General features: G+C 41.2%; 1 protein-coding gene across 1 annotated transcript in view; it reads right to left on the bottom strand.

The window, feature by feature from the left end:
• The window catches only part of OSBPL10 (oxysterol binding protein like 10), a 179,568-nt gene that overhangs the window by 69,687 nt on the left and 87,216 nt on the right, over positions 1-22,665 (bottom strand). Inside the window, exon 5 of the mRNA XM_074945619.1 lies at positions 7,990-8,200. Coding sequence (XP_074801720.1) covers positions 7,990-8,200 — 211 coding nt within the window. The remainder of the gene's footprint in view (positions 1-7,989; positions 8,201-22,665) is intronic.

The raw sequence follows: 22,665 nt of genomic DNA, 5'->3' as shown, positions 1-22,665 counted from the left end.
TATGCAAGTGTGTTTTCCCCATCTGTCCCAAGGGCAACCATGACCATCACAGAGAAGAACAGCCCTTGTCAGTGTGGCACTACGCCCCCATATTCTTCATAGAAAATGTTGTTATATGATGTGAATATGGCATAACTATGATGTATTTTATGCAAGATAAGGCATGTGAGATATCACTGAAAATTGATATCATTGATATCACTGAGTATGACCATCCTATTTGTATGCATGTATCATTTTTGAATCTAAAGTTAAATGCAAAGACAATATTTCTATTACAAATGTGTACACCTTGGGAACGCCCACTAGACAGAATTCAATCAGTCTAGATGGCTCGCTGGGAAGAGCCATTAGGGAGAACAATAGGTCTTTGAAGATGCTAATCTCCCACCGGGAAGCCTTCCTGGAGACGCCGCAAACAGCCTCTGAGTTATGGACTCCATGATAATATTAGTATTTTTCCACTGACTTAGGTTGGGAATCACATGGGAGACAAAGGATTCCTGCCATATGCAAAAACTATTAAAGGCAGGGGAGTGACATCATCGAGGTTGATTCTTCATTGACTTCCCGCCCAAGAAAGACGACTGCTGGAAACACCTGAGAACAAAAAGACTGGACTAGGGGAGAAGGGCTGAGCCCAGGCTAGAGGGTGTCTAGCCTGCGAAAGTAATATCTAGAGTTTTAAGCTGCAAGCAAGTGCAGCTTGCCTTCAAGAATCTCTGCAACCTGCCTAAAACAGCATTTAGAGTGAGAAATTGCTACTTATAACCAGTTTCTTTAGTATATTAAGCTTAGATTGCATGTTAGTTTTATTTGCTAGGTAATCTGTTTTGATCTATTTGCTATCCCTTATAATCACTTAATCTGTCTTTTGTAGTTAATAAACTTGGTTTGGTTTTGTCTAAAACCAGTGTGTGTGGAAATCATAACTTGGGGCAGAAAGCTGTGTATGTCCCTTCTCCACATTGAGGAAGGGGGCAAATTTCATGAGCTTACACTGTACAGTTCTCGATGCAGAGCAAAACGGTACAATTTTGGGTTTACCCTCTAGGGGGCCATGTGCCTTTGAGTACTGGGCAACTCCTTAGCAGAGCCTTCCCATACAGAGCTGATCTCAGTATGTGTGTGTATAGCTGCAGCTAGCTGTGTCGCTACCTGTACGTGTGCTGGTAAAGTGCAGTCTGAAGCCTGAGGGAGGGCTTGGCTGGCTTGCCTCAGCAATACGGAGTAAATGGAGCCCAGGCTGGTGGGTCAGGCAGGCTCAGGGGTACCCAAGTTCCAAGTGGCACCCCGAAGGGGGGGGAACCCATCACAGTCAGCTTAATCAATATTTTTAAAGTTGCTGTTATACAACTAAGTTCTGGTCCAACTAGCAATATCAGGATGCAAAGAGCCAAGGACCAAAAGGGAAAAGCACATCTTCTTTCCTATCGTCTCTTCAGACAAGAAATATCAATTTGCTGTATTCATCAGCTTGAAGTCTAACTACTTAACAGAACAGCTGGACATGCAGCATCCCAGAAAAGGCAGTAATGAAATATCTTTGGCACACCCCTTAAAAGCAAACAGCAGTGATTAGTCATAATAGCTTAGAAAGTTAAAAAAAAAAGTACTAAATGTCATGAAAAGCTAGTTTTCATAACAGATTTTAAAAATATCTATGGCTTCTACTAGAAATTCTCTCGTGACACACTTCAGAGCCCCAGCAACATTCTTCTTTAATCTGCCAGATCTTACTTTGGAGCAGTGAGGTCCCCCTAGCCCTGTGCTGCACATGGTAAATGGAGCTGGTTTTCTTCAGTGAGCGCTGCCGCCTAGGTAATATCGCATCCTGCTTCCCAGAAGTAAACAAAGCCTTATGAGAGCATTTAAGGACCAAGAATATTCAGAGCTCATTAGAAATCATAATAAATCAGATAATTTCAAAGTTAATTCTTTAACATTTGTTTTAGTTACTTTAACAGTTATATTTACAATTACAGGATATGACAACACATCTCCTCTCTACTTGATACAGATAATGTCCACACTATGGTTGCCGGGCATCCAGTTTTTGACCAGAACGCCCTGTCAAAAAGGGATCCTGGCAGCTCCAGTCAGCGCTGCTGACCGGGCCATTAAAGGTCCAGTCAGTGGTGCAGTGGGGCTAAGGCAGGCTCTGTGCCTGCCTTGGCTCCGTGCGGCTCCCAGAAGCGTCCAGCTTTTCCCTCCAGCTCCTAAAGGGATGTGCGGCCACGGGCGCTTCGTGCACTGCCCCCGTCCCGAGCGCTGGCTCCACAGTTCCCATTGGCCAGGAACCACAGCCAATGAGAGCTGTGAGGGTGGTGCCTGCGGACAGGGGCAGCACACGAAGCCACCTGGCTATGCCTCCATGTAGGAGCTGGAGGAAAATGCCGGCTGCTTCCAGGAGCCGCCTGAGGTAAGCACCACCCAGAGCCTGCACCCCACCCTTGCCCCAGGTTGGAACCCCCTCCCATACCCTAACTCACTCCCAGAGCCTGCACCCCTCACCCCTCCATACACTCCTCAACCCCGTCCCAGCCCTGAGTCCCCTTCCACCCCCAAACTCCCTCCAAGAGCCCACACTCCGAACCCCACATCCCCAGCTGGAGCCATCACCCCCCCACACACACACACCCCAATTCCCTGCCCCAGCCCAGAGCCCTCCCCACACCATGAACCACTAATTTCTGGCCCCATTCCAGAGCCCACACACCCAGCCCAGAGCCCATACCCCCTCCCCCAGCTCGGAGCCCCCTCCCACACTCCAAACCCCTCATTTCTGGCCCCATCTTGGAGCCCTCACCCACTCCTGCACTCCAGCCCCCTGCCCAGCCCAGTGAAATTGAGTGAGGGTGGGGGAGAGCAAGCGATGGAGGGAGGGGGGATAGAGTGAGTGGGGGTGGGGCAGGGGGTGAGGCAGATGTGTTTGGTTTTCTGCAATTGGAAAGTTGGCAATCCTAGTCCACACCTCCCAAATAAAAAAACCCATCATCTGTACTACTAGCAATCAGACACGTTATTGCTGCCCAATGGTATAGCCCCTCTGTTCCCACTTTGGGCACTTAGTGCTGAAAATATGGCATATACTGATCATGGAAATTACTATTTTTCCATAAAATTGAATAAAAATTAATATTTTACAGTTCAGCTACTTGTTCTCAATCACATCAGATCCCTTGATTGAGAATGCTTTGTCTTCTGCTTTTGTGCACTTTATCCCAGATTTTGTGATCTTATCCCAGAAGAGCACAAGTGTCTCAGCAGTTCACAGGCCAAAATTTGGCCTTTCACATAGCTGGGGCTTGATGCATTAATTGCTTTGAATATTTATGTATTTTCTCCAACATACTGCAAATGAAGTAGGAAGAGAAGAAAAAGAATTTCTAGAATCTCAAAGTCATCTTTCTAAATTATTTCCAGTGCCCATTTGTTTCCAGAGATGATGCAAGAACTGAAGAAATGTTTCAGCCATCCTCCAACAGGATAATGGTGGTTGAGCTAACAGGAATAATTATTTTGACCTCCTAATATTAGGAGATGACAACATGGGTCATCCATTTCGTTGAAGAAAGAATCTCCTGCATCTGCAGTAACCAAAAACTGTCTGAACACTGTAGAATTAAAATCTCTCAATTGGAATTGGCTAGAGCATTACTTAGAGTCATTAGGTATGATTTTATTCAGGTCTGATGAATCCTGAACAGCTTACTCTAATGACCCCCCCTAGAAATGACAATCCTATCAAAGGAGGCCTGAATAAAATTAAATCGAGAGGAGAAACCAGTAATCATGGCTTTTAGCCACAGGTTCCTTCAGGCAATTGTGTTGCATAACTGGACCCTGGAAGAAAAATCTCATGTTGCAAAGTACATCTTTTTAACAGGAGAGAGCAGACTAAATATTTTATAAGCTTTTTAGCCTCTCTGTTCCTCTTGATTTTCTTTTTCCTAGTTTAACTGTGTGTGTATTCAAACTAACCGTAAGAGCAGATGCCATGCCTGCCTTCAGGCCAATGCAAAGAGATTGTGAACTTCTAAGGGAATTTTTAGCTTTCCTTTCTATGAAACCTTTGGAAATACTGGTTCTATCCATGGGAATTAGAAAACTTATCAATGCCAAGAGGGAAAAGCTTATTGTTAGGATAGAGGACCAACATTTGTATTTGTCCAGCTCCCCTATCTCAGCCAGTTTACTTGTTTCACATGGATCTAAAGAAGAGTGTCCAGAGATATACAAATAGGAAGTAGTTCCCTCCTTCTCAGAAGAATTTTTGTATCGTCTTTGTTTCCTACCCCCCGGTCCCATGAAGAAAGCTAAAACAAAGCCAAGAATTTAAAGACCTCTTCTCAGTCAAAGAGGAATGCTCCTTCAATTTACTTTTTAAATACTTGTATTTTGTTTGCATCTCTTATGAGGTGAGTGGAACATGGAAGATAAGAAGGGTCCTTTAGTTCCTGTGCTTCGTATGCCTATGTGGATTATTTAAGATGTGTAGTTATCCCTGGATTCTCTTTAGAAGTCTGAATTAAGACAGGGCCCCAATAGAGCATTATGATGCAGATGGCACTTTATGCCAAGAACCCACATAACTGTTTTATGTTCTGCATAACTCCAAAAAAATTGCTTTTTTCATGCCATCTTTCCACTCCTCAGCTCATCATCTAGGCCTTCTGCCATCCTTCTCCAGGTCTATTTTCAGAAAAAGGAGCGTCCAGATTTTCCCACCCAGTTGTCTCTGCAGCTTTGTGGTTGGGTCTTACCTGACGGTTAAGCTAATTAGTAGGGCCAGTGTTTTCCGGCAATGAAAACAGAGTAATTTCAGATTTTCAAAGCTTTATATTTCAGAAATGCATTATATTAATACAAAAAATGCACATATTGACAAACATGAGCAATATGTAATCCTTTACTGCCAAAAATGCAGTAGCCTACATTAGTGTTTACAGACTATTTTTTAAACCGAAATTGTCATTTTTAGAACATAAAAAACGTATTAACTGATCATCATTATAACCACAAAACAAAATTCTTGCCATGCAAGACTATACATTTAAAATAAAAGTTGGATTATTGTTTTATGCAATGATCTAACAGCACCGGGAACTATGGAATAATTACATTTCTGCTAAAAGTAAACTAATGTTTTATTGCAAATATTTATATATCACCTATATCAGCATATAAATATTCATTGACACGCACTTAGGACACATTAAAACTCATTTAGGCATACAGCTTTGTATTTTCCAATGACATACAGTAATGTTGCAGGGCTAGCACTTGTCCAAGTTTGAAGAAACTGCGTTCAGCATCAACTGAATTTCACAGGATCACCAAAACAACACAAGCAATCTGGCTAAATCTTGGCAAACATTTGTCCATGCTTCTCCAAAAACTGGAGAGAGAAATGTCATTGGGTACTAGGAAGTTTATTTACAATGTTCAAGTAAACTTCCCACTCACCCTCAAGTACAGAATTCAGCAGCAGAATACTCAGTTCATAGTCACTTATGTTGTGGGACAGTACACAAATTTGCTTGGGATTAAGGATTCTCACATTGTGAAAAAAATCTATATGCTGGCTGTTTCTCTGTATTTAAGTACCTCTGCACAGCTTTGAAAAACTTGATACTTGAGATTGTCTTCTCTAGTACATTCTGTCCTGTGTACTGCAGTATTTCCAGGATAGCTTAGTGGTTTGAGCATTGGCCTGCTAAACCCAGTGTTATGAGTTCAATCCTTGAGGGGGCCATTTAGGGAACTGGGGCAAAAATTGGGGATTGGTCTTGCCTTGAGCAGGGGGTTGGACTAGATGACCTCCTGAGGTCCCTTCCAACCCTGATGTTCCATGATTCTATGAAATCAAATGCAATTTTGTACACTTCCGTTGGTAATGTTGACCACGATTCAAACTTAAGCAGTGTCCAAACAAGTGGAGTTGCTTCTGCTTGGATAAAAATTGAATGTGCCACAAAACGATACACTGCAATAAACACTTAGCTCCTCTAAAACAGCAGCAGTCCTCCACTTTGATTTCCTGACCAATCAACCCTTTGTAATACTCCACATGATGGCAGAGATCGTCTACGGCTTTAAATCAAAGTATTCCATCTTGTTACAACCAGTTGCAGCAGTAGTGTTGGGCTCTCAACTCCATGGTCGATAAGGCAGACTCTAAGTGAGGTTTGCATATCAGCTTTTTTATTAGAGCACACAGACAGTCCACTTCTGTAAACCAACAGAGCCAGCACTCGCCTAGTATGCCCAGCAGGTCACATGAATGCAGCTGGTTAAAATGTCACTCAAACTGTCTTTAAATGACTCACATTTATTGTGCGTTATAAACTACTACATTTGAAAAGTCAATGTCATGTTATATAAGGGTCTTTATAACAGCTTGTGCAACTGCAGATTAGTTAACACGTTCTAATTCCACTTTTTCTACAAATTTAGCAGCAGCTGGGCAATCTTCTGAAACCTGCATCAGCTGTATTAGAATATTTGCAACATACCAGTTTACACTGTCTGTATATTCATCCACAATTACAGCTACGTGCTGACCCTTCAATTCAGTAACCAGTTGTTGCTTGTTTAGTTCAAAGACACAGGGAAGATTGACTTGTCTCAGTGTACTTGCTTGCAGGATACAGACTCCATTTCATAAGTGCTCGTTTAGGAATTCTCACATTTTGTCTGTTTTTTCTAGTGTGATGTTTGCATTGCAACAGGCCTTCACCCAGTCTTGTACTATCTTTTCCCTGTATTTCTGATTTTCATTTCGTTGTGCAAGCACACCAGTAATTGTGCGCTGTTGCTTTGCTGCTGTCTCATTGCTGCTCTCTAGCCTTTGCTTTCTTTTTTCCATGGCTGCAATATGACCAGTGGACCTCTCATGTGGTTGAGTATGTGATCCTTTTTAACACGATCAAGAACTTGGCTGCAAATTGTACAAAATCACTTCCCTTCATCCACATGGAGCACATCTTTGCCGAATTCTTTAACTATCCTCAGGGTTAACCATTTTAGGCAGTGGTAGTAAATGGCTTGAACAGCTGAAGCACAAAGTGGAGAAATCAGAAGAAATCGGCGATTCCAGAAATGAAAGGTAATTTCAGAAAATATCGCATCAATATCAGCAATTTCCAGAAAACACCGACCCTACTAATTAGAAAGGACGTTTTTCCCCCCCGAGTATTGAGGGACGGTGGTTCTTGAAAGGTTTTTAAGTAAATTAGGTAGAGATGGCAAAGTTGTTGTCAAGCCATCCAAATGTGAAGAACCATTGGTTTACATCTGGTCTTATAACAAGTCCTGATCCTACAATCGGGTCTAACAGTGAAATCTGTGTGTGAACTCTCCTGCTGACTATACTGTGACATGTTAGACCTTTATTTTGAAGCAGTTTACAGAGATCTAGAATCGGGCTAATTAAGACGAGGGTCCACATAGGTGCCAGGCTCAGGGTTCTACTTTGTAACTATGTAACCACATGCCAAAGGTAAATAGGAAGAGACTATTGCTTTCTCTTCTCAAACTTAGAGAAAACCACAAGCACTGACTCAATATATAGGGGTATCCAATCCTCCCTAGAAATTTCTATTTAGAAAAAAAAAAAAGAGATAGAATTTGTTATTAAAGCACATTGTGTTAAATTTCAATTTATTAAAAAAAATCTGCTTTTTACAAAACAAAATTACTTTTCTTTGAACTTATTTAATTTTTTCTTATTTGCTGTTTCCAAAACCTATTTACGCAGAAGACACTTAACGGCTCTTTTGCTCCTGTTTTCTGATGTTGATGGTTTCTACAATATTTGTCGGTCAGAAGGAAAATGTTGATATCTCAGTCCAAGGAAGCTTATTTAGTGTTGATCCTGTGTCATTTCTTTAAGGAAAAGTCCATCCTGCCTCTCTGGGGATCATAATTAAAAAAATAATAATAATAAAAAATACATAGACCAGGAAGAAGACAGCTTGTGCTCACCTGAAGGCAATGTCCTGTTATTGTGTTGGCCCGCCTGATGCATACTCTGCTGTAATAAATTCAGGCATTCTCCAAGGCAGCTTAGGGTGGCAGCGGAGGTAGCTTTTAAAAGCAGCAAGTCCTGATCCAAGGCAGAAAGAGGTCCAGAACCTGGAAGGGATTCAATGGCTTGCACAAGATTCTTCTGTTGTCCCTCCACTTGGCTCATGATCTGTAAGGGTTAAAAAAAAGCCATGTGGTCATACGAAAAGCCTTCATTTGCACCTTACAAATTGACATGTCAAACTGTATTTAAGCCTTACTATAGCTGAATGTTAACGTTCAGTTCAGTTAACGTTCAGTTAGTCAGTAGAAAACAGACATGCATAAAAATATCCGTGTGAAGAACATAGGCACACTGAAAGAAAGAGAATTTTAGATTCCTAATTTAAAAAAAACTAATGCCACTCAAAAACAAACCGTTCAGTATGTTAGGGCAAAACTTCTTAAAAAAAAGTTGGCATCCTAGATTTCAGGTATGAATCATGCTTTATGCTTTTCACTATATGAAAATGATCCAGTCCTATCTCCTTTTCCTTTATTAATTCAAGTTTATAATTCCTCTCCCCAGGATATGATCTGAAAATCCAGACGAACCTAAGCAGAATCTCCTCTCCTCTTCCATTTATGTCATGGACAAAGTGAGGGTTATTTTTATTTCTCAAAAAAATAATCAGTGAAAATTTGTTTTTTGCAAAACCGAAGGTGATTTGGACCCAGATACCATATTATTATTATAGGTATTTATGAGGCACCTATCACTATAGTATCTGAAACCGCACATTTTAGGGAGATACAGTTCAGCTGCGTTTAGATATGATCTATCTAGATAGAGAAAAATAAAATGGCATGCATGGCATACTTACATAAAAGGCAGTAGATGAGAAAATAGTGTGAAGTACAGTACTACACATGTTGGATAGTACCAAAAAGAGTAAAGCAACTTTCAGAAACCCTCCTTATTGCCGAGAGAGGAAAGAGGGTGTTCAAATCCCTAATACAGTTGAGTCCTACAGTTTCTAAGTGGCAGGGGGTACAGCACACAATTACAGTAGGTCACTTTTCTTTCACCTGCCTTTCCAAAGAGAAAAGACTAAATGGAGCACCGGCACATGCAGATGCACATGCCACTGAAATAACTGGAAGCCGAACCCACCTATGCCAGGGCTGAATTTGGCTCAGGATGTTTTACTTTTGTGAAGCTCTCAGACCTCACCAGGTTATGACTAAAGAGAGAGAGATGTTATCCCTGAACTCAGAGGGATGGTTTGAAGACCACGTCATTCTGCTAGTGCCATCAATTCCTTACAAGTGTTTGCAGAAGGATTTGTTTGTTAATTTGTTATGCTGCCACCTACACAGTCTATTCTTACTTCCACAAGGCAGAATTTGACTCAGACTTATTCCTGAGCCTCTTTCTTTGATGTCATGTATCTCAGAAGGCAGACAAAGTTAAACTAAACATACCCATGGTTGGATATACTTATTTGTGGTTCAAGCAAACTCCCACTGAGTGACAAAACATAAGACAGGATTTAGTCACACCAGTACTTAAAAATATTAACAAAATGAACAGAAACAGTGTCCACTAAAACACTGATGTACAATGAGGTTAAATAGAGATGCAAACTTAACTTCATCACTAAACATATCTAGAGTCAGAATATAAACTCCCTTCAGTTGGCGAACACAGATACATTTGAACCCCAGTAGCGCTGACCTTCAAACAATTAATCAGAAGAACAACATCTCCAGAACGTCTGCTATATCCCACTGTGACTCTGTGGGAGTTACAGGATAGACCAGTTTCCAGTTCTCTTTCACTAGAGCTCCTCTGCCAAGCTAAAAGCAAAAAAGTCACATTTTCTATAACTCTGGTCACCCTCCAACTCCCTCTCCAACAATTTCCCCCCATGTCTGGTTATTTCCCCAGTCTAGGACTTCCCTGTCTAAAGATATGCAGGAAGATACCCCTGGGGAGTTCTGTAAAATTTTAGTTATGTCAGATCCTAATGTTGAAAGTTTTAGGGTTGAGAGAACATCTATTTCTCAAACCACAAAAGGAATTTTAGATCACATTTTAAAATAAAACATGTACAATATTCCACATGCAGTATACTATTTTGTCCTTTTCTGTTTTTAAAACATTGTGTATTTTGCTAAATCTGGTATTTTAAACCCTTAAAAGTAAAGTGCTATTTAATAAAACTTGTAAGGGCATTTAGTAAGTGTACACACACATTATCATAGACTAAACTTCAAAATCAGAATATGATCAGAGAGATAAATAAATCAAAACCTACCTAGCTTCAGCTAGATTAATATCTGGCTGAGTTTACAGACCGGTGAATGCTGATAACATCTACAGAACAATACACCACATTATTTGTGCTGCTGCTATAATGCAATTTATTGATCAGATTTAACCATGACATCATATAAGACATACCTTTGCACTAGCATTTACAAAGATCACTAGATACTGTACATATCTTTCATATAACTAATTTAAAATTAATCAGATTACAAACTTTTCAGAGCAGGCGCTATTCTACTCTGTGTTTATACAGAATCTAACACAGTGGGTCTCTAGGCCCTACCCTAACACAGATAAATAGTAATCCTGACTGGGGCCTCTACACACTAGCCTAATACAAGCAGTACCAAACACCAAGTTTGTAACTGGCTACAAAAAGATAGCTATAATCCTAGCATAGATAAATGATAAAAATGTACATTTTCAAGCTAAAATGCAACATTACTAGAAACACACTCTGAAACCCTCAGAGGATTCAGATGCTTTTATTCAGCACTTTTCTTATAAGTTACTTCCACAGTGACTTGTATTGTATTAAACAATTGAAATTTCTAAGAATAATTTAATGTAATTAGTATTACTTCACTGTGGAAGTCATCAATAAAAAGGAGTTAATGCCTTAAATAAATCTCATGCGAACATAGTTTAATTAATAAGATAATTGTAGGCTTAGGCTCAAGATTCCAAAGCTGCAGAAAAAGCATTAAAAAAAATCTAGGTGAATTTATAAGAATAAAAAAAATGTCTACTTTCATTTGATTATACCTTACATATTACAATGAATTGAATAGGTTTCACACATTTTTTTTTAAATGTAGCACGCTTCACACACAGTCTGTCAAAATACCCTGGTTAGAAACAAATGACATTTCTTGAGATTGATGACTAATAATGTACAAAGATTGAGTCCACTGGAAAAAGAAGAGAGAGTTGACTATATTAAAGATGTAATTAAGTATCCTTGCAGACAAGTTACAGGCGGGGAAAATGGAAGGGTGTATTATTAGAGAAAGGAAAAGCTAGGTTTAAAAGCCAACTGGATACTAAAAAAAGTTTTAGAGGAAAATTTTAGAGACAATGAGACCCAGAAGTTGATAGATGCATCTCCCAACTACAAATACACAAGCGAACTATGTAGGCAGTGAAAAACTACAGTGAATGCCTTGTATATGTAAGTACACATATAACATCCACAGCCTAAAGAGTCTTAATGTAAATACAAACCAAAACTTCAGTGGAAAACAGATTGGCTTTTGGGTGGCTATATATAGGGGCTAATTAAATATTTGCAAAATCGAGATAGAGAATCAGGAACAACACATAACAACTGTGTTCTCAAATTACAGCCAGAAACTTGAGGAGGAGGGTGAATTTTGTTTAAAACCTGACATCAAAAATGCCATTTTAAACACAATTTCATGTCCAACAATGGGCAATTCAGCATATATGAACACCTAAAGGACAAACATTTCAACAATCCTAGAACATTTAGGATGTGGTACAAAGAAAGGCAACCAAACACATTCTGTGTTATAGTAAATAAAAGCTATAATTAACTGCTAAAAAATTAAAAAAAAAAATAATCAAGAAATACTGAAAGTGCCATTTCTGCAGTAGAAGAAAAATCACAGTAATTCAATGGTTTTTAAAAGGTATATTAATCTTTCCACTGCAGAAATACCATCTTACAAACCTTGAATGTCAACTTTGATTTAAAGGGCAATTTGTTTCTGAGACTCAGTAAAAAAGAAATACCTTTCATTAAGGGTATTCTAACAATAATAAACTCTTTATTATTGTTTTATCACCATCCTAAGTTAGAGATAAATTGAAACTTAAAAAAAAAAAAATCTAACTAACCCACCTAAGTTGACAACACATGACTGCTTTTTTGGCATGGCCTTAAAGAGACCTCATCTGGTAAATCAGACTATAAACACACCTCTCCAAAATTAGAAAGGATATGACATTGTGCTATCCAGTCCACAGTGGTGCTATAAACAGAACACTTATTTTCTTTGAGTCAATGCACTTGGAGATTGCAACCATTGTGGGCCATATTATGACATGAAGGCAAATACCCCCTTTGGATATCTGCAGAGCTGCCCCACACCAGCGAGTTCTGAGAAGTAACCACAGCACAATGCTCCCAGGAATTCCATGGTATGTAGGCGGAACAATGCCCATCAAGCTACCTTTCAGACCAGGCAGAGTGCTCAACTCCCCAGCCAGCCCTGTTGGTCAATGTAGAGAGCAGGGAGAAAACAGGGTCAAGACCACTGCCCACATCTCAGCCCCTTCAAAATAAGGGTATGTCTACACTGGGGGTGGGGAGGAAAGGTGTGTTTTAACTCAGGTGGGCTAACTCCGGTTAAAATTGCAGTGAAGACACTGCAATTTGGCTTTTAATTCAGGTTAGCAGCTTGAGTTAACGATGCCTCTGAGGAGCTCGGAGTTGAATTTGAGCTGCTACCCTGAGTTAAAAGCTGTCTCCCCCCTCCCCGGTCCCCCATCCTATTTCAACCTAAGTTAGGAACACACTTATACCCCTCCACCCCGAACGTAGACATACCTCGAGTGCAAGGACTCCAACTCTTCCTGGCCCTGCACCGGGGATGCAAGGTTGTGGGGAGGCTCTTCAAGTCTCCCATAGCTACAATCTGGCCCTATATCTGACCATCTAATAAGGCATATCTAACATGTTAGATTTTAAGAGGAACTAACTTCATGTATATTTAATGGTTTTATGCTAATAGTTAGAGCAAGGGTGGGCGAACTTTTTGGCCCAAGGGCCACATCTGGGTATGGAAATTGTATGGCAGGCCATGAATGCTCATGAAATTGGGGGTTGGAATGCGGGAGGGGGTGAGGGCTCCAGCTGGGGGTGCAGGCTCTGTGGTGGGGCTGGGGATGAGGGATTGGGGGTGCAGGAGGGTGCTCCGATGTGTTTGGAGAGCAGGAGGGGGATTAGGGCTGGGGCAACAGGTTGGGGGTCAGGATGCAGGCTCTGGGCAGAGCTTACCTCAAGCTGCTCCCAGAAGCAGCGGCATGACCTTCCTCCAGCTCCTATGCAGAGGCGTGGCCAGGCGGCTCTGCATGCTGCCCTGTCCGCGAGCACTGCCCCTGAAGCTCCCATTGGCTGTGGTTGCCACCCAATAGGAGCTGCGGGAGCAGCAATCGGAGCCCCCTGGCTGCCCCTATGCGTAGGAAGCGGAGGGGGGATGTGCTGCTGCTTCCAGGAGCTGCGTGGAGCCCCGGCATGCCTGGAGCAAGACAAGCCCCGGACCCCACTCCCTGGCTGGAGCTCGAGGGCTGGATTAAAATGTCTGAAGAGCCAGATGCGGCCCCCCAGGCCGTAGTTTGCCCACTTCTGAATTAGAGAAACTACTGCATAAGTGTACAATACATTCCAGGATGACATGGAAACTCTCTCTCTCTCTCTCTCTATGAATAGGAGACCACAGAGATTCTGAATTGCCAAGTTTTACTGCAATGTTCTGAACACTAAGTTGAATGTGCCCTTGATACCAATGCCAATATGCTATTCTCTCTCTCTGTATTAGCCTGTAGATAGAATACTAACATGTGACAGTCTATTAGCAAACACCAGCAGCAAATGGACCAGTCTGTAGCCATCTCCTTTAGAAGATTTCACACTATCAAGAATACAATATTTTAAAAAAAAATCTCTTGCATTATAACAATTGTGTGCAGATGGAAAAAATCATTCCTGACCTGAAGTGTTTCATAAGAAAAAATGAGAAGTCGGGAAAAAAACAGTACAGTCATTTGGAGAGGTCATAGCTATAGAAATAACAATCACGTTAGGAAAGCTTTAACAATTCAAATGACAACATAAAAAAGCATCACAACTAAGGCTAAATTGATTGCCTCACCATTCCCTGTCCAAAGCCCCAGAAGGCATTAGGGAGAGAGCCAAGCTAGCCCTCGTTGAGTCTTGGCCAATTCTTTCTTAACACAATTGTTTTTTCTGTAAAAGTTATATCTTTATAGGAATCAACTGCTCCTTTTCTAACTTTTTTTTTTTTTTTAAAAGCAAAGTGTTTTTTAGATTAGGTCTGAAAGGAGAGCAGGAGGGGGATCAGGGCTGGGGCAGGAGGTTGGGGGTCAGGGTGCAGGCTCTGGGCAGAGCTTACCTCAAAGCAGCTCCCAGAAGCAGCGGCATGTCCTCCCTCCAGCTCCTATGCCAGCTCCCATTTCCACAAATCCTTTACTGCTACTGTTTACATTTTAATGCCATAAGTAAAGCTTATCAGAGAGAAAATGAGGGAGAGAACATGTGTGGGAGACCAAGCTTTGGAAATTACTTTAGGTTCCTGGACTGGCGAGTCCAACCTCACCACAGATGCTTTGAGGACTTTGTTCACATTTCAGGTAAACAAGCACGTATCGTAGCAACCGTATTTTGTAAGATTCCAAGATGTTGTAAGAAAACTCACAGAAGCATGCTGCATGTAAAGGGAAAACTGTCCATACAGAGTGAGTAAGTACAATCCCTGTAACTCTAATTCCACCTTGGGCAAGAGAGCTGCTCATTACGTGCTCTTGACATGAACTTGGTCAACAGGGATAAAAATTCATATGTTTTAAAAGTTCAAAAAAGAAAACACACCACACACAGCCAAATACATACCTAGCATAACTCTGTTGACATCAAACCAGTCACATCAGTAATTAATCTGACCCACTGGCTATAAATTTACTCAGGTTTATGATCCCCCTCCAGCGTTTTGTTGTTGTTTTTTCCTTTTTTATTTTAATATATCACTTTTGGCCTAATTTCAGTTGCTGGGTTTAGTGTGAGGGTAGTGGGTGGTGTTGGTTGCCTGTAATATACAGAAGATCAGACGACGTGATCTGGTAGTCCCTTCTGGCCTTAAACTCTATGACTGATTTACAGCAACCAGGTCTCAGCTATTAGGAAAAGGAAAACGTATACATACTTATCTCACAGATATCTTTCTTTCCATAGAAAGACCTGCGTATCACATACTAGGCCTTTAGCCTGCTTCCATGTTTAGCAGATGCAGAACTCAGCCTTGTCAATCACTGGCTCACAAATTCACCACTCCAACTGCAAAGCCAGCCAAACTGAAATAACCCCATAACTATGATGAAAATGAGTAAAGCATTCATAACTTTAAACTATGGATATTTTCTATTGCAAAATATGAGACATTTGTTATTTGCTTAGCTTCTGAAAAGTGATCCCTTAATCCTATCCAAGGTCACTCAGATCTATGGGCCTTAATACTTAAATAAAGGAAATTTTCAGATAAGCACACATAAAATTTTCCTTTTCTTCAGCACAGTAACCTCCACAGATCTTACAGGGGGGTTTTATCAGCAGCATGCAGCAAAGGAGGCTAAGTTATAGCTTAGCATATAAGTGAAATTGAAATAGCTATGCACAAAGGTCATTTCTTGATTGCCTGAGGCATTACAGCATACAACACCATCTTCCCATAAAACAGTGTTCTACACATCAGCTTTGAAGCGTTTTATGAAGAAACATCAAGGAAAACTAGGACGCCACCTCATTGATTTCTCCTAAAGCTCTGCAGTACGGAAGTTTGTTCACCTTGTCTCCAACAAGATTGGTAGGTTTCAGGCAGGAGGGGTATATCTGACTGACAGGTCTGAGTTCTGTCCCCAAAGCTGCGAGCAGGCTGAAAACTCACTGTAAAATCTATGAACATTACTATGCTGATGAAAAAATGTTAAAAGGATAAAAAGAGCAATGAGATTAAGCAATAATTTGAAAATATTTTAGAAAGACCAAACCATAAAGAGAATGACTTTCACATCAATTGTCCTTTCTTGACTATTGAGTTCTTTTCATTACAGAGGAACAACATGTTATTATTCATCACCATTACACCACCTCAAAGCAGCAGCCTTCGTGACCTCAATTATTTTAAAAAGGCAAGTGATGAATAGTAAAATTGAAACAGCTATAAAACAGTTAATAAGGCCTCGAAATTTGCAGATTTTCAGCTTGTCTCAACTGAGCTACTGAAAGCAAAGTTAGCTGGTGATGTCCCTCTCTGGTTCAGCCTATACACAGGGTCTCAGCAGGCTCAGCCTACCCAAGGATTGTGACAGTCCCATCCCCTTTTCATCTAAACCAGACTTTTCGGGGGCGGGGGGGGAAGACTAGGACAAGTGTAAAGGAGCGATTGGCCACTATGACTGATCAAACATGGGGAGAAAAAGGGAAGAGTGGCAAGTTCTCCCACTTTCCTGGCTGAGATAATCACCATCAGGAAATCCACTTTCAACTGTAAATCCACCAAGCAGAGAGCTCAAAAGGAAGGTTTAGATAGGCTGAAAGGCATCAGGTTCAGACTCCAGGGAAGGCACCAAGGACATGAATAGAGACTAGAGAAAGGTCACAGTGGCTTTAAAGGGTCAATGCCAGCAGGGGAAAGGAACCCATCATCTTCCCCTATTTACCTGACTTCTTAGGCATTTTGCACATAAGTTTCAACTCTGAAGGAGATGGTGGTAGCCTTTGTCCAAGCCCTCCTGTAGAAAATCTAAAAGAGCTGGGATTCTGGGTCACCTAACAGCAGCACATCTTGCCCTACAAAATTCAGGGGGGGAAAACCACCCACACATACAGAAAGCAAAAGAGGTACCTTATTTTTTGAGAGTGCAGCCAGGTTTGAGTCCTTACCAGACATGCCCCAAACCTTCAGGATGCTCTTTCAAGAACTGGGCCGAGCAATTAAACTCACCTGGGTATAGGTGCATTATTGGACCCTGATGAATTAGACCTTGGCCGCCTTCACCCCCTGGGAAAGCTTCAGGAGGTCTGTATACTATGCCCAATCTTACCAGCCTGTAGCAAAAATGATTCTCAATGGTATTTCAAATCTTTTTGAGGAAGGAGGAACAGAAAATCTTGCCTTGCTGTAACCACAAGCTAGCAAATTGCTGATCTGGACACATAAGATGAACAGATAGTCACTAAAAACTGTATGGCACTCTAAACAACCAATTCTAACAAAAGTGTCTATTTTGCTACCCAGAGTGTCTTTTTAGCTGTTGGATTCCTTGGGGATGTCGGTCTCTTTTGAGGAAGACTATATTTTAGGAGTCTATTTAGGGGACAAGTGCGATTTACCTCCAAAGTCTTATAGGAGCTTATATGACCTATCAGCAGATTTAGCAAACAATAGCTTGCCATCAGGAAGGTGTAGGTGATCTCTGACTTTCCAGACTGAGAAATGAACTCATCTTGACTAATATCCTCCCCAGGAAAAGAGGGAAATCAACATATCCAGCTTCTCTTGAAGGGCTTCAGATTTTAAAGAGATGCTTCTACAGGCATTTATAGTCCTCCTGAGAGACACTCATGAGGTCTGACCTAGACGACACTTCTCCCTTCTCTGGTTCTGACCCAAGGTCTGCTGGGGCAGTCACCAAAGCTCAAGAGGAAAAGCATAGCACAAATGCCTAGTGATCTTTTTACTAAAAGATGGGTTTATTTGTTGTACCATGGTTACTGTGCTATATAATTGGTTATGTTTTGGCTATATACAGTGTATGTTTTATAGTAAGAATTAAGGTATTAGAATAAATGAATAGGATAATAAATACTCGTATTAGCCATTTTCTTTTTATTCATGCCTTGCAAGTAACAGACAGGATCTTGTCTGTGTCCACGTTAATTAGATTAGAGGAATTTTGAAGGCGTAGGCCCCAATGTCAGAAAAGACAGTTGCAAGAATTAGTAAGGCCTAATTTACGATGCCTTTTTTTGTTCAACATAAAACACTGCTATTTGTTACCTTTTGAAGGTCTCTGTAAAGAACTGTTTGTGTGAACGAGGAATGTATGCATCAGGAAAAGATAAAGGTGTGAAGGCTATTGTTAAAGCCAGATGGCCAAGGGAGGAGAAGCGAAGAGACTTAAAGATGCCAGAGAACCATCAAGGCACATCCACGGTTAAGGTGGGCATCCATGGGTAGACTGACGACCCTGAGGTGAAGGCTGGCACCCTTAAACACAAGATAATTGATTAAATCCAAACCAGACAGGATGACCCTCCCGGAGGTGTTTTGGGCCATCAAAAGAGAATACCCACTGAGGAGTAACCGGTCATAAACTGACACAGCAAAATCCACAGACTTCAAAGAGAAAAAGGACTATAAGAACAGGGTGCTTTGCCATGGGGCTTTGGGTTCATCTTGCCAACAACTCCAGGAGCATCGGATCATGACTGACAGAGCCCGGCTCCCCTCTGTGACCAATCTGGCTGGCCACTAGATTGATCCAGACTCTGGACTGGTAACTATAAACATCGACTGGCGGGACTGTGTGCCTGGGTGTGTGCGTGAGAGAGACTGAAAAGCATATGCTAATTGCTGTATTCTCAATAAATTCGGCGTGTTGCCTTTTCCCCTATAAAAAGATCTTGTGTGCTTTGTTTAAGCATAACATATTCCCCCTCAATTATATCTCTGAAAAAAGTGTAAGCAGCCCAAGAAAAAACTCCTGGGAAGACACTCAAAGAGTCTTTAGGTCACCTTCTGTGAGCAGAGGTTAAAGCCTCTTGGTAAGAGTTGACCACCAGGAAGGATTTGTTGATACGCACAAACATTTCAGGATCCAAGGGAAAGGTTATGGGGAGAGTCACAGCGACTGCCTTGGAGATACTCACTTTCCTCATAGGTGAGCTTTTCTCCCCTTCATGCAAGCATGTATTTCATAGAATCATAGAATATCAGGGTTGGAAGGGACCTCAGGAGGTCATCTAGTCCAACCCCCTGCTCAAAGCAGGACCAATCCCCAACTAAATCATCCCAGCCAGGGCTTTGTCAAGCATGACCTTAAAAATATCTAAGGAAGGAGATTCCACCACCTCCCTAGGTAACGCATTCCAGTGTTTCACCACCCTCCTAGTGAAAAAGTTTTTCCTAATATCCAACCTAAACCTCCCCCACTGCAACTTGAGACCATTACTCCTTGTTCTGTCATCAGCTACCACTGAGAACAGTCTAGAGTCATCCTCTTTGGAACCCCCTTTCAAGTAGTTGAAAGCAGCTATCAAATCCCCCCTCGTTCTTCTCTTCCGCAGACTAAAGAATCCCAGTTCCCTCAGCCTCTCCTCATAAGTCATGTGTTCCAGTCCCCTAATCATTTTTGTTGCCCTCCGCTGGACTCTCTCCAATTTATCCACATCCTTCTTGTAGTGTGGGGCCCAAAACTGGACACAGTACTCCAGATGAGGCCTCACCAATGTCGAATAGAGGGGAACGATCATGTCCCTCGATCTGCTGGCAATGCCCCTACATATACATCCCAAAATGCCATTGGCCTTCTTGGCAACAAGGGCACACTGTTGACTCATATCCAGCTTCTCGTCCACTGTAACCCCTAGGTCCTTTTCTGCAGAACTGCTGCCGAACCATTCGGTCCCTAGTCTGTAGCGGTGCATGGGATTCTTCCGTCCTAAGTGCAGGACTCTGCACTTGTCCTTCTTGAACCTCATCAGATTTCTTTTGGCCCAATCCTCTAATTTGTCTAGGGCCCTTTGTATCCTATCCCTCCCCTCCAGTGTATCTACCTCTCCTCCCAGTTTAGTGTCATCTACAAACTTGCTGAGGGTGCAATCCACACCATCCTCCAGATCATTTATGAAGATATTGAACAAAACCGGCCGAAGGACCAACCCTTGAGGCACTCCACTTGATACCGGCTGCCAACTAGACATGGAGCCATTGATCACTACCCGTTGAGCCGGACAATCTAGCCAACTTTCTCTCCACCTTATAGTCCATTCATCCAGCCCATACTTCTTTAACTTGCTGGCAAGAATACTGTGGGAGACCATATCAAAAGCTTTGCTAAAGTCAAGGAACAACACGTCCACTGCTTTCCCCTCATCCACAGAGCCAGTTATCTCGTCATAGAAGGCAATTAGATTAGTCAGGCATGACTTGCCCTTGGTGAATCCCTGCTGACTGTTCCTGATCACTTTCCTCTCCTCTAAGGGCTTCAGAATTGATTCCTTGAGGACCTGCTTCATGATTTTTCCAGGGACTGAGGTGAGGCTGACTGGCCTGTAGTTCCCAGGATCCTCCTTCTTCGCTTTTTTTTCATACAACCCCAGAGATCACCTCAGCACCGGTGTCTCCCCCGTGCGGAGGCAGATGTTTCTCACAGTCAGGGTCGTTAAGAGTTTTCTGGTCCATGAATACAACACGACTTGCAAGAAACACAGCTGGTGTTTTTCCTTAGTCTGGGCATTCCACTTATTTTTTTCCTTCAGGGTAAGGGCAGATCATGCAACACAAGCAAAACCACAGTGGCTGCAGAGGTCACCCTTCTATGTATTGCTTTGAGTAAGGCAGGAATCGAATTGGAGAGGTAGAGCCCCTGGAGGGAGCCCCAGAAATGAGGAAAATCTTGGATGGTGATGGGTTGTCAACTAGCCTGACAGCAAGCATGCCATCACAAACTAAACCACAGAATGTCTTGATTCTTATATTAAATGGGGCTTTTCAAAAGCTTCTATGGTAAATTATTCTTTGTACAGCTTTTACACAACAGATTACCTTGAATTCTACAGTTCAAAGTATCGCTCTAGTGGTTACCAATGGATTTTATATGTTGTTTTTCTTTTAAACTACTGCAGTTTTCTTACAGTTCAGTAGGACTATTTTTCTGAAGCTTCTGGCTGTCACATATAACTGGAAAGCATATTTTGATCTTACGCAATTAAGGAAAGTATTTGAATTCTTCAAAGGATTCAGAAGCATGCCTACAAGTTGCTAGTTACAAAGTAAAAAATTGCCAATTAAATTACATTGGTTTATCCTTCAGGTGCTACATGGAAATTAAACTCCATCTAACACACTTATAGTAGAAAAATCAGCAGACTTCAAAAGAGAAAAAACCCTGAGAACAATATTTATTTAGTATTTAATCAATCAACAGTGTGTTTTTCTCCCTCTGAACTTAACTCACAAAGATGCATTTACCCAGGTTCCTAAAGGCTGTCTTAATATACTAAGGTAGGGATGCTTTGAGTGTGCACTTCCAAACAACCTCAACTTTACGCTGCTGTGACCATGAAGTGGGGAGAAGACAGGAACGGGGTTGGGGGAAGAGAAGATAAAATGCCTTTTAAAAAACAGCTTAATCTGGTACCAGAAAAACTAAAATGCCTTATTCATGATTATGCGGTTATTATCTGGCATCACTACAGGGCAAAGTTAAGGCTGTTTGGATACCTTAACTGTGCATTTCTGTATACTAGCATATTTGGTCTTAAAAAAATTTGAATGCATACGCACAAACCCATCTATATGCTATTCTGTAAATATATTTGCTTCTATTTAATTCTGTGTCTTACTCACTCTGTAAAGCTTTTTGAGATATGTCTAGTGTTCTCCAAAAGTAATGTAAAATAAAAATTACTATTTTAAAATTATGTTAAACATTTGATGTCACATCCAAGATTACTTTAAAGAAAGTCTGGAAACTAGTGTACAAAAGGAGAGCTTTGGTGTGCATTTTGCTCATTATTACCACAAAAGATCTGAAATATGTATTAAACATTTTCTGCTTTCAGATTCCCTTTTAGACGCACAATTGATACTATGAAAAAGCTTCAGCTTTATTCAGAATAGATAAACATTTCCCACCTGATACTCTGCAAAGCTCACTAATTCCGTCAGATGACTACGTTGTCCTTCATGAAATTATTCTATGGTTTACTACAGTTAAATTGGAAAAATGACAAAATGCTGAAGTTTTCAAGTACTTTTAACCCTACTCAAACTCTGTTGTTAAAGATACATTTAATAGCAAGATCCTGCTAGCATTTCTGAAAAGAAACACTTCAAAAGACTTCAAACATGCTTCAAAAGATGGTATTTTCTACCATTTTCTATTTAGAAAGGCAGTTCTAAAAGCTGAAAGTGGTTTAATACACACTTGAGACCTTTTATGGTAATAATGAGCTAAGTGCACAACAAAGCTCTGCTTTTGTACATGGATTTCCAGACTTTCTTTAAAAGTAATCTCTGCAGGTCCCCAAAGGTGACAAAGAACTGGTCTGTCTAAAGTACATATAACTCAGTGTACAAACTGACTGCCATTTGCCATAAGATTTGATTACTGTAACAGAAGGCTGAACTGAAATCCAAGATACGAAAGAGCTGTCCTGCATTAAACTGGCTGAAAGGAAGCTAAAACACAGGTTACTTAACTTTCCCCATGAACAAGGAAAACCACATTACCCATACAATTAGTATATGGCATGTAGGTCACCATTTTCACATCAG

This window comes from Natator depressus, chromosome 2 (genome assembly GCF_965152275.1).
Source record: "Natator depressus isolate rNatDep1 chromosome 2, rNatDep2.hap1, whole genome shotgun sequence".
Taxonomy (NCBI): Eukaryota; Metazoa; Chordata; order Testudines; family Cheloniidae; genus Natator; species Natator depressus.
The sequence above is the reverse complement of the archived record's forward strand: the minus strand, read 5'-3'. Positions and strand labels throughout refer to the sequence as shown.